At 47.6% G+C, this 11,916-nt stretch overlaps 1 protein-coding gene across 8 annotated transcripts in view; it reads left to right on the top strand.

Annotated features, from left to right (window-relative positions):
* Window positions 1–11,916, top strand: part of KMT2A (lysine methyltransferase 2A) — a 40,433-nt gene that overhangs the window by 9,476 nt on the left and 19,041 nt on the right. For all 8 annotated transcript variants that reach the window (XM_087875933.1, XM_087875931.1, XM_087875930.1 and 5 more), the window contains exons 2-11: window positions 1,272–1,341; window positions 2,659–5,342; window positions 7,459–7,636; window positions 7,865–8,099; window positions 8,967–9,031; window positions 9,144–9,512; window positions 10,048–10,121; window positions 10,520–10,648; window positions 10,805–10,915; window positions 11,711–11,857. In XM_087875933.1, coding sequence (XP_087732059.1) covers window positions 1,272–1,341; window positions 2,659–5,342; window positions 7,459–7,636; window positions 7,865–8,099; window positions 8,967–9,031; window positions 9,144–9,512; window positions 10,048–10,121; window positions 10,520–10,648; window positions 10,805–10,915; window positions 11,711–11,857 — 4,062 coding nt within the window. The remainder of the gene's footprint in view (window positions 1–1,271; window positions 1,342–2,658; window positions 5,343–7,458; window positions 7,637–7,864; window positions 8,100–8,966; window positions 9,032–9,143; window positions 9,513–10,047; window positions 10,122–10,519; window positions 10,649–10,804; window positions 10,916–11,710; window positions 11,858–11,916) is intronic.

Raw genomic sequence — 11,916 nt, 5'->3', positions numbered from 1 at the left:
TCCTCAGCCAAAGATTGTTTACTTCTTGCAGGGAGACCCACGTGGGTAAGGGGAGGGGCTGGCAGAGCTGCGCTCTGGAGTGCTGTGTGCAAAACTGGCTTTCCCGGCATTCCAGAGACAGAGGAGCTGAGCTTGGAGCATGAGGCCAACCAGCCCCCCCCCCCGCTTCCTTTCTGTCCGAGGAGGCACGCTTCATGCATACCCTGCTCTCCTTCTTTCTTTCTCTCCCTCGCACACAAGGATAAATCCATTCAGGGTGATCTTGCAATTTAATGCCCCAAATCAGCCTCTTTGATTCCTATGCAGTGAGGGCCCAAATGTCACAGAAAAGTATGGAAAGGCAGCTTTTTCAGCTCTTTTCCTGAGCTGCCGCCTCAGAATGGCCAATTTCTCGGGGCGGGGGGGGGGGGAGGTCCTGAAAATGCATGAGCCGGGGCAGGATTGGTATTCATTAAGAGATGACAAGAGATTTTGGGGAAAGTAGAAGCAAAGCCTAGGGTTTTGGCATAGCAGGAGCAAAACTGAGGGGGTGCTGACAGTGTTTTGCCAGAAGCTCTTGCCCAAAGGAGGCTGCAATGCCTCTGCTCCAGAGAGACCCTGGGCCAGCTCTGGAAAACATGGCTGGGCATGGGCTCCCACGACAGGGGCAGCACGAACAAGGGAGCACATAGTTGATGACCTTTCAGCTTCCAACTGAGCTGAACTACTTGCCATACAGTAGCTTGCCCCACAGCAGGAGGCCCTCGCATCAGCGGCGGCTGTTGCTTCTGTCCTAACACCGATTGCTTCTCCTTAACATGGAGGTTCTCTTTAGTCCTACGGGCTGATACCCATTGAAATTTCTTCCTCCCCGGTGGAATTAATGGAGCTGTTTGGGTAGATGTTGCAAATTATTGCTGTGAAGAGAGCCTTCAATTTTATGTTCCAAAACAGCAGTTTTTAAAGAAATGGCTCTTTAAAGAAGTGGCTTCCCTTTGTTACCTTCTGCAAAAATATTTTTTTTCTGGAGGGTAATCTTAAGATTCTTGACTTTTTGCAGGCATTCAGGGGAACTCCATAGGCCATGCAGATCCAGACTGTCTTTTGGGCTTTATGAGATGCATTTCCCCTGGTGGCCTCTCTTCCAGCAGATGCCATATAAAATAGGTTGTTAATGAATTTTGACCCCCACTTTTTCAGAACAGGCAATTGTCAGTGTTGTTGATTTTTCTCAACTATATTTTGTTTTCACTATACTTTTACTTAAACCATCTCTCTCCCTCTTTCTGCAGGATGAGCAATTTTTAGGTTTTGGCTCAGATGATGAGGCCAAAGGAACCAATTCCCCCAAGTCCCTTGCAGGTAAACCCAACCTACTGCAATCTGAACCATATTCAATGGGATTTGCTTTAATGGGGTTTAGATGTAGTTGATCTAAAGAAAGTTTATTGAATGCCAAAACCTGAAATTTGTATTTGCTGGCTTAATATAATATTCTAAGCTTTTTTCAATAATGAGTTGCTGAACAGAGCCACAGTGGCTATTGATTTCATTAGTTTTATGAAGGCCATCCAACTCCAAGAGAACACTTGGTAGCATACAATAAGTCCAGTGATATATGAAAACACAAGTAAAAGCCACATTACTGCCCAGATCAAAACAACACTCCCCAGCATGCAAGTAAATTCAATGCCACACAATATGGTATCCTGTAAATCATGACTTAGTTGCACAATACACTTAAACCATTAATGGCCCAATCAGATTCTTCTATTACCACATTAATGGAATCAAAAATCACTATTTGGGGAATACAGATTCTCCGCTCCATTTTACACCAGGAGAATATTGATAAGACTTTGTTACATCATAGAGAGTGTACGGTGTGTCTTGGCTGCTGCAGCTGTCCTTTTCACACACAAAAAAAAAAGTTTTCTGCTGCCAGGTCTGGGAATCACAGGGAAACATTTTAGTGGCTTTCTCCAGCTTTTTTCCCTAAAGATTAGGCTAAGATTCATTAACTGAGTTTATAATGGGTAAAATGTCCCTGTGACACAATTGCCTGAATGATATGACTTAGTCAGTTAGGGCTAAATGTAATCTTTTGGAAGTTAATTGATTCTTTTAAGCATTCCCACCATACACGATTCTGCCCTAGCCATTATGTATATTTCAAGACATCTTTGGAAATGCCCACCAATAGAAATGCTGTCTATTATTAAAGTCTGCTTTGAATGTCCGGATGAAAAAGAAATGAAATTTAAATTCAAATATGTGGTTTCTGTCTTGACCATCGGCTAGTGAAAGTAGCAGGGGATTATTAAATCCAGTTTCCCTTGCTGCTGAGCTCCTAAGGCTTTTGATAATCCAACAGGAAAAGATCCAGGATGGCTTCTCCTTTCCAAGTCCAGCCATTGTTGATTTGTGACTCAGTTTATGACCTGGTAAACTGATTAATTCAATTCTCCTAGCATTATAATCTTAGTCATCTAAATATGCGTACTAAACCTATTTATGTAGAATTCTGACATTGACTATAAAATGTTGGGTCTTTCTCTTCACCTCCCCCTTCCCTTTCCTTTTCTTCTTTTCTTATCTCATTCCTTTTTTCATTTTGCGTCATGCCTGAAAACAAGGATTTCCCTGCTTAATGTACACATTTCTGTTCTTTTTCTGCAGTCTCAGTCAAAGCTAGTGCACGTAAACCTCGTGGGAGACCTCGGAACGGTTCAGACCGAAGTCCAGCTGCTCTACCAGAGCCCTTGCCAATATATTCACCTTCAAGCAAGCCAGAACCTACATCCATGGAAAAAATAAAAAGGAAAGAATTTAAAAGTGGAGAAAAACGGCGAGGGAGACCTCCTGCTCTAACCAGTGTGAAATTCAAGATCAGCCATAAAGAGTGCATTCCAGATGCTCAGAAAGGAGGGAAGGAAGAAAAAGAGAATGTAAAGAAAATAAAGCGGGCACCATCAGCTACCTTTCAGCATGCTGCAAAAATTAAGAAATTAAGAACAGGCAAACTCTCCCCACTGAAGTCTCAGTTCAAGTCCGGGAAGCTCCAGATTGGGAGGAAAGGGATTCAGATTGCCCGCAGGAGAGGGCGGCCACCATCTTCTGATCGCTTGAAGACCATGCCAGCTCTTGTATGTTCCCAGCTGGAGAAAGTCCAGAGGGCGCGAAAGGAGAGAGAGGGTGTACCATCTCTCCCCAAAGATGAAAAGCCAATAGTTAGACAGAGCCCTCGCAGACCAGTAAGGATGATTCCTTCTTGCAAGAGGACAGATGCCACAATTGCCAAGCAGCTCTTGCAGAAGGCAAAAAAAGGAGCTCAAAAGAAAATGGAGAAAGAAGCAGCAAAGCTTCAGGGCCGGAAGGGGAGGACTCAGCTCAAAAACATTCGGCAGTTCATTATGCCTGTGGTGAGTGCCATCTCTTCACGAATAATTAAGACTCCCAAGCGTTTCATTGAAGATGAAGACTATGATCCGCCAATTAAAATAGCACGCTTAGAGTCTACCCCAAACAGCCGCTTCAGTGCTACCTCTTGCGAGTCGAGCGAGAAGTCCAGCGTCGCATCTCAGCACTCCTCTCAGCTATCTTCAGATTCCTCACGGTCCAGCAGTCCAAGTGTTGATACATCCACAGATTCACAGGCTTCCGAAGAGATGCAAGCTCTCTCAGAAGAATGCAACAATACTTCAGAAGTCCACCCGTCCCTGCCAGAGTCCACCTCCCCTGATAATGAGGGTACTGAGCAGAGAAGGAGGAGGAGGTTTTCAATGGCAGAGAAAAATTTTGCTCCCAAAGCAGCTAAGAAGCTGCCCAGCCTCCAAAGTGTGTCTCAACAGCAGTCATCTTCTTCTTCACCTCCCCCCCCACTGCTTACCCCACCTCCACCCCTGCAGCCAGCAGCAGGAATCTCCGATCATGCGCCATGGCTCATGCCTCCCACCATTCCCTTGGCATCACCCTTCTTGCCATCTTCTGCTGCTGCCCCCGCGCAAGAGAAGCGGAAGTCAATCCTCCGAGAACCGACGTTTCGTTGGACTTCTCTGAAGCCCTCCCGGTCTGAACCCCAGTACTTTTCCTCTGCCAAGTATGCCAAAGAAGGTCTTATCCGCAAGCCGATTTTTGATAATTTCAGGCCGCCGCCCCTGACCCCAGAGGATGTGGGCTTTGCTGCTGCTGCCGGCTTTACCCCTCCTGGGGCCACGGCTCCCACCCGCTTATTTTCTCCTCTTCATTCTGGAACAAGGTTTGATCTACACAAGAGAAGTCCCCTGTTGCGAGCGCCAAGGTTCACCCCCAGTGAGGCGCACTCACGCATCTTTGAGTCTGTCACATTGCCTTCTTCAATTAGTCGAAGTGCTGCGGGAAGCGCTACGGCAGCAGCAGCTTCTTCAAGGAAACGAAAGAGGCGAGTGTTCAGTCCAATTCGATCTGAGTCGAGATCTCCTTCGCACTCTATGAGGACAAGAAGCGGAAGACTCAGCACCTCTGAGCTGTCCACACTCCCTTCGTCCTCCTCCGTCTCTTCTTCCCTAACTAGCATTTCTGTCAGCTCCCTTGCCACTAGTGCCTTAAACGCCACCACGTTCACTTTCCCTTCGCATTCCCTGTCCCAGACTGGGGAAGCAACAGAGAAAAGTCAGAGACCGAGGAAGCAGACAAACCTTCCTGCCGAGCCATTCCCATCCAGTGGCACTGCTCCCCTTTTTCCTTGGTTCGCACCAGGTCCACAGACAGAGAGGTCCAGGAGCAAAGAGAAAGCTGCTGAGGAGCCGTCCAAAGACAAAGAAAGGGACAACAGTCCTGAGAAGGAGAAAAGCCGAGAAAGAGATCGAGATAGGGAGAAAGAAAACAAACGTGAGTCGAGGAAAGAGAAGAAGAAGAAGGCTTCAGAAATCCAGAGTAGCTCTGCTTTATTCCCATCAACTCGAGGTTCTAAAGGAAAGGTTATTGTCAGTGAAGATGTAGCAACCTCATCTTTTGCCAAAAAACCTGCAGGACGGAGGAAACTAACTGCCCCTGATCCAGCAGCAGATGTTCCTGCGGTAGTTCTTGTGGACTCAGCTAGCATAAAGACCAAGTTACCCAAGAAAATCCGAGGGGGCTTGGAGAAATCAAATCTGGACCTTGGCCTGGCAGCCTCTTCTGCAGAAAAGGAAGAATCTTTGCGTCTTCCTGCTGCCTCACTTGGCATTGTGAAACATTCGTCCATCAGCTCAGTATTGGCTCATGCTGATAAACTTCCAATGACTGACAAGAGGGTAGCCAGTCTCCTGAAGAAAGCTAAAGCTCAGCTCTACAAGATTGAGAAGAGCAAGTCCCTTAAACAGGTGGATCAGCCCAAAGGACAGGTATATTTCAAAAATATTGGGATTAGAAGGGAGGTAGCACAAGAAATAAGAGTTTGATAAGAGTTTCCCGAGAAGGTGCAAGTGCAAGTGGTCTCTGGGTCTCGCTAAGCAAACTCAGAGAAGCTGTGAACCGGAAAATGTTTCCTGTTATACTGCCACTGCTCACAGACATTAGCATTCTGAGCTGTTTGCTTAAAGTTTCTTGCGTCTTTCCTTCCTTGTAAGGGAATTCCTGGCAAGGAATTTCAGCGTGCACCAGAATGGGAACAACGCCTTCCAGGAATCTTGTGCCTCTGTATTAACATTTGTGGATGGGTGCTGCGTTCACACCCCATTGCACTCCAGAACATCTTTTGGGAATTGAATTCAAAACATTTTGTAGCCCTAGACCAGGGGTCAGCAACCTGTGGCTCTGGAGCCTCATGTGGCTCTTTCATCCCTCTGCTGCAGCTCCCTGTCGCCAGTCGGCTCCACCATTGATAGGGCTTTCGGTTAGCACAGGTAGAGGGAAAAGGATGCTGCACTGTATGCCAATGACATGCAGTTGTACATTTCAACCCCAGGCCACCCCAATGATGCCCTTGACGTGATGTCCCGCTGCCTAGAGGCCGTGCGGATCTGGATGGGGAGGAACAGGCTCAGACTCAACCCCTCCAAGACTGAGCGGCTGTGGCTCCCGACGGCCCGATATAGCCAGCTGACACCATCGCTGGCTATTGGGGATGATATCTTACCCCCCTCAAAGAGGGCTCGCAACTTGGGCGTCCTCCTGGATTCACGGCTGTCCTTGGAGGATCCTATGATGGCCGTGGCCAGGGGGGCTTTTTATCAGGTTCGCCTGATCTAGTTGCGTCCCTTTCTGGATCGGGACGCCCTGCGCACAGTCACTCACGCCCTCGTCACTTCCCGGCTGGACTATTGTAATGCTCTCTACATGGGGCTCCCCTTGAGGAGCACCCGGAGGCTCCAGCTGGTCCAGAATGCAGCTGCGCGAGTAATAATGGTGGCGACTCGTCGCTCCCATGTAACACCCATCTTGCGCGAGCTGCACTGGCTCCCGGTGGTCTTCCGGGTGCGCTTCAAGGTGTTGGTTATCACCTTTAAAGCGCTCCATGGCTTAGGACCTGGTTACTTACAGGACCACATTCTGCCACCGATTGCCTCCCACCGACCAATACGCTCCCACAGAGAGGGCCTCTTCAGGGTGCCGTCAGCCAAACAGTGTAGGCTGGCGACCCCCAGAGGGAGAGCCTTCTCTGTGGGGGCCCCGGCCCTATGGAATGAACTGCCCCCGGACATAAGAAGGATCCCCGACCTCCGTGCCTTCCGTTGCATTCTGAAGACCCTATTGTTCCAGCAAGCTGGTCTGACAGGATAAAGGTTTTTTAAATTGGGTTTTGATAGGGGTTTTAAAATGATTTTAGTTGGATATTTTAAATTTGGCTGAATGATTGAATTATTTTAATAAGCTTTTAATTTTTGTTGTATATTGTTTTTACCATGGCTGTTCACCGCCCTGAGTCCCTCGGGAGAAGGGCGGTATATAAATATAATAAACTAACTAACTAAACTAACTAACTAGGAGGAGACTCTATGGTGGGGGAACCGGACTTCGGTCAGCTCCAGAATTGAACAGGGGCTTCCAGTTAGGACCTTTGTGGCTCTTTGAGTGTTTAAGGTTGCTAACCCCTGCTCTAGACCTTCCATCTTGGGGAAAGAGATGAGCTCTGAATTACTGCAGGGAGGGCTTTTTTTTTTTTAAATCATACTTTCTCTTTTCTTCCTGCCCATCCCAGCTGCCTTGGGTTGTTATATACAACACAGCTACTAAATGTCTTGCAATATGTAGATGTTGCTATGTGTTATTTCTAGTAGATGCTGACTATAAGCTCATACACACCGAGATCCTTGATGCATTTTGTGTTTATACCTGCACAATTGCAAGTGGTTGGCTTCAGGCGAAGCCTCTCTGCCTTGTGGAAGGGAACCCACTCGGAAACATAAATGTTAGAGAAGGCCAAGAAGCCAGCCAGCCATGCCTCTCTACTGGGATTCTGTTGCTCACGGCAGGAATATTGTATCACCCTATTCCATCTGTTTCTCTGCTGGAATTTAGGGTCAAGAGAGTGATTCCTCCGAAACCTCTGTGCGAGGTCCACGCATCAAGCATGTCTGCAGGAGGGCAGCCGTAGCCCTGGGCCGCAAACGAGCAGTCTTCCCAGATGACATGCCCACCCTGAGTGCCTTACCATGGGAAGAACGGGAGAAGATACTGTCTTCCATGGGGAATGATGGTAAATGTTTTGATTTGGATAGAAGACGGCATTTCTTTCCTTATATTAAGGAGTGTTAGAAATTAACATAAGGGATACTGCTAAATGGAAGAGTAATTTTACAAAAAAAATAAATCTGAATAGGCCCTTTTGCGGTGCTCCTTTAGAAAAAGTGCAAGCAGCACAATCGTCACTTTTCTCCATTGATGCTGGTGGTCCTTAATTAATAGCCGGTGGTCCTTTTGACAGACAAATCCTCTGTTGCTGGATCAGAAGATGCTGAGCCCCTCGCACCTCCCATCAAGCCCATCAAGCCAGTAACCAGAAACAAGGCCCCTCAGGAGCCCCCTGTGAAGAAAGGCCGGCGGTCGAGACGCTGTGGGCAGTGTCCAGGCTGCCAAGTCCCAGAAGATTGTGGCGTCTGCACAAACTGTCTGGATAAACCCAAATTTGGTGGGCGGAACATAAAAAAGCAGTGTTGCAAGTAAGTGTGTGGATGTGAGGCCTCCTTACAAGCGATTCTTCCGGGGGACAACAAAGTACCCCCAAACACTGATTTCACTCTCACTGGCCAAGGATGCCAGACTTTCCCATGCTTTGGCCTGGATTTCTGTCTTTCTCATCACAATGGCAGCTGGGTTCTTCTTTCTCAGGCCGTCCCGGTAAAGAAGCAGGCATGTGCAGGTGGAGCAAAGGGGAACTCAGTAAAAGATCTTTGTCATACCTGATGCCCGTGTCTCCTTTTGCCATGTTGGTGTTGGTTTTATCTCTAAGCAAAATGGGGGAGCAGCTCCCCTGTGGGAATCCTTCCTCTGTCCTTCCAATACTCATACTTGGGCTGCCTTGTCGGTCTGAGGCAGAGAAGGGGAATGCTTCCTCTTCTCTCCTTTCAATAGAACCTCAGGTGAATTCTTTTGACTGCAACTGAACGGCTGACATTGCCAAGCATGTCCTGCTGGTGTCAATCACTTCAGACAGCCAGACTTACCTGGGAGCTTTTGCGGGGGGCAGCCCAGGGCATTTCTTTTCACAGGATCAAAACCCCCCCCCCAAAGTCTGTGAGTCAGAAATGACCAGGGCTAACAGAAGATCAATAAATGAGAATATTTGTAGGACAGGGTTGAAGTGAGGATTCTTGGTGCTGTCTGAGCTTAGTTGTTTTCCTGCAGACGTTTCATGACCCGACTAGGTAACATTGTCAGTGTTAGTGATGATGTTACCTAGTTTGAGTAATGAAATATCTGCAAGAAAACAACCAAGCTCAGAGAGCACCAGGGACCCTGCTGGCAGAATCCCCCTGTGGAGGGCTTAGTAATGTGTCTTTCCATCTCTTCCTTTTCTCTTTCTGAAGGATGAGGAAGTGTCAGAATCTGCAGTGGATGCCATCGAAAGCTTATCTCCAGAAGCAAGCCAAAGGTGGGAAGCCCTTTGCAGAGGGAGAGCAGGAAGGGGCGGGGCACGGGGGCTTTCAGGACAGCAGCTCCATATGTGGCTGGCAGGTCCATCAAGATGCTTTTCTGCTTTGCAGCTGTGAAAAAAAAGGAGAAGAAATCCAAGTCTGGTGAAAAGAAAGACAGCCACCTGGGGAAAGTTCAGGGGGAGCCAGGGCAAAAAGCAGCAGCTCCTCCTCTGGCTTTGGGGAAAGAGGATCAGGCCTCCAAGAGAAGCAGCGAACCAGCCCGGAAGGCCAGTGAAGGAAAGATAGAGGAAGGGCAGCTGCCGCCGCCTGTCCCAGACCCCAAGCAGCCTTTTCCCTCTGCCACCCGGAAAGCTGGCAAACAAGCACCGCCTGCCTTGCCCCCTGTCCAGCTGCCTAACTCAGGCCCGCCCAAAAAGGAAGCCCCCAAAACCGTCCTGGCTGAGCCGAAGAAAAAAGTAGCACCATCCCTGGAAGCAGGTACGTGTTGACATTCCTGGCGGCCTCTCCTTCAAGACTGACATACCTGCTCCCTGGAGAGTCCGGTTGGGCCTTGCTCTCTGGTGTAAGACTGCCTCCCACAGGGGGGAAATGTCCCGGCTCAACAACTGCATGCAAATATAGGTGCTTTCTTGGGCACACATTGATGGCCACATGAGGAAGCAGCAGGCAAATGGGACTTGCCTTTCTCTTTTGTAATCATTTGTTCTTTTTCTCCTTCTGTGTACCTGTTTGCTGTATGCACATCCCAATCCTTTAGCAAAGCACGTGGTGCGTTCCTCTTGCTTCTGTCTTTCAGTTTAATCCAGGCCCATACTTAAAGCAGAAGAAATAGACCTCCTTGGGGAGTGGGGAAAGGCCTGGGGTATAACTTGATTGTTCTGGAGGGGTTAGATTTCGTTTCTAGAAACAAAAAGTGGATACTGTCTTTTCTGCCCCGACAAGGTCCCAAATGCCTCGTTGCTTCAAGAGAAAAATCTTAGGTTATTACAAAGAATGTTTGTACTTTTTCTAGCCATTGAGCAAAACAGACAGAAGAAAATCATTCCACGTCCCAGCTTACCGGTGAAACAGAAACCAAAAGAAAAGGTAACCTAATGCTTCATCTTGCTTCAAGAAAAAAATGTTCTGTGATTGTGTCCTACTACTTAAAGCCTGATCCTGACCCCCCTTTCCGAGGATGCAAACCCAGAGCACACCATCCAAAGCCAGGTTCAGGTCTGGGCCCCCAAAATGTGTGCGTGTACACATGCCAAATACTAGCATTTCTGGCCTTTTAAGAAAAACTGGGTACATAATATGAGTGTGATATTTCTCCAGTATTGTTCCTTGACTGATGGTAGTGATAATTCAGCACAAATTTTGCGGTGTCTCTTGAGACTGACCACTTATCACAGGCTAGGCAAGGTGCCTGTGCCTTCAGTTAATATATTCTGAAACCACTTTGGGAAGGAAGAAAGGAAATATTGTGTCTCCCATCCTTCTAGGAGAAGCCCCTCCCAGTCAGCAAGCCAGAGAATAGCGCGCTCAACACCCTGAGCCCTTTATCCAACAACACCCCTTCCAAGCAGAAGCCCCTGACTGACGGGGTCCACAGGATCAGAGTGGACTTCAAGGTAACAAGGCAGCTTTGAGCGTGGCTTTCTCCCTCAGGACTTGGGCCATGGAGTAGGGACGGTTCTCTCCCTTCTCACCACATGGTACTGCCAAGCAAAGAGTCTTGGGGGACTGGCAGAACCAGCTCACGCAGGCATTGCTTCTCTGCTTTCTAGGACTGTGAGGCTGAAAGCGTTTGGGAAATGGGGGGTCTGGGTATCCTAACCTCCATTCCGATAACTCCCAGAGTAGTCTGCTTCCTGTGTGCCAGCAGCGGGAACGTGGAGGTAAGAGAGTAGCCAGGTATTGGAGGGGTTTTTTTTCCGTTGCATTGTTTAAGTAAATTTGAAACACATAGATGGAATTGAATCCTTCATCAAAACAATCCATTGTTTTTGCAGAATCATGTTGTTTTAAAAGTTTTTTATTTGCCTCTGAAAACACAAAACAGGTCCAGTTCCTTCTAAGCCCTGAAAAATATTTTTTGCTTGTTGCGGAGTCTGGGATTGCTGTAGAAGTGAAATTGCTCACAGACAAGTTGGGATGTGGTCTAAAAGCATCTTCAGATGACTTTGTTTATGGACCCAATTTTGTATTACACTGGTACCTTGGTACTCAATGGCTTTGAAATTCATTGAATTTGGTACTCAGTGCATTTTGACCCCAAAAATTTTATCTCGGTGCTCCTCATTTGTTTGCTACTCAGCACAGCAGCTGGAACTTGTCAGCACCGTCTGCCTTGTAACTCACTACATTATTCCCAAGGGAAAAATTTGTTTGGTACGCATTGTTTTTGGTACTTATTGCGCCTCCCAGAACCAATTAACAATGAGTATTGAGGTACCACTGTATTTTGGATATTAATGGGTGGAGCCATTATACTGTTATTCCTTCATTCATTCATTCGGTTTGTACTTTGCCTTTCAATTAAGTTTGATACTCAGGGCTGCTTGAGTTAAGAACCAAATTCTTACAAAATTCCTAAACTAAGAGGGAGGGAGGGAGGGAGAGAGAGAGAGAGAGAGTGAGCGAGCGAGCGCAGTAGGCCTGCCTGATTGGCTGACTTGTTTGTTTGCTTGCAGTTTGTCTATTGCCAGGTCTGCTGTGAGCCTTTCCACAAATTCTGTTTAGAGGTTAATGAACGCCCTCTGGAAGACCAGTTGGAAAACTGGTGCTGTCGTCGCTGCAAGTTCTGCCATGTGTGTGGGAGACAGCATCAGGCCTCCAAGGTAACTCACTTCACTTTCTGACACCTGAAAAGTGGACTGGCACTCAGGACGTTGTGAAC

Source organism: Pantherophis guttatus, chromosome 9, assembly GCF_059756535.1.
Source record: "Pantherophis guttatus breed Tessera chromosome 9, ASM5975653v1, whole genome shotgun sequence".
NCBI lineage: Eukaryota > Metazoa > Chordata > Lepidosauria > Squamata > Colubridae > Pantherophis > Pantherophis guttatus.
The sequence above is the reverse complement of the archived record's forward strand: the minus strand, read 5'-3'. Positions and strand labels throughout refer to the sequence as shown.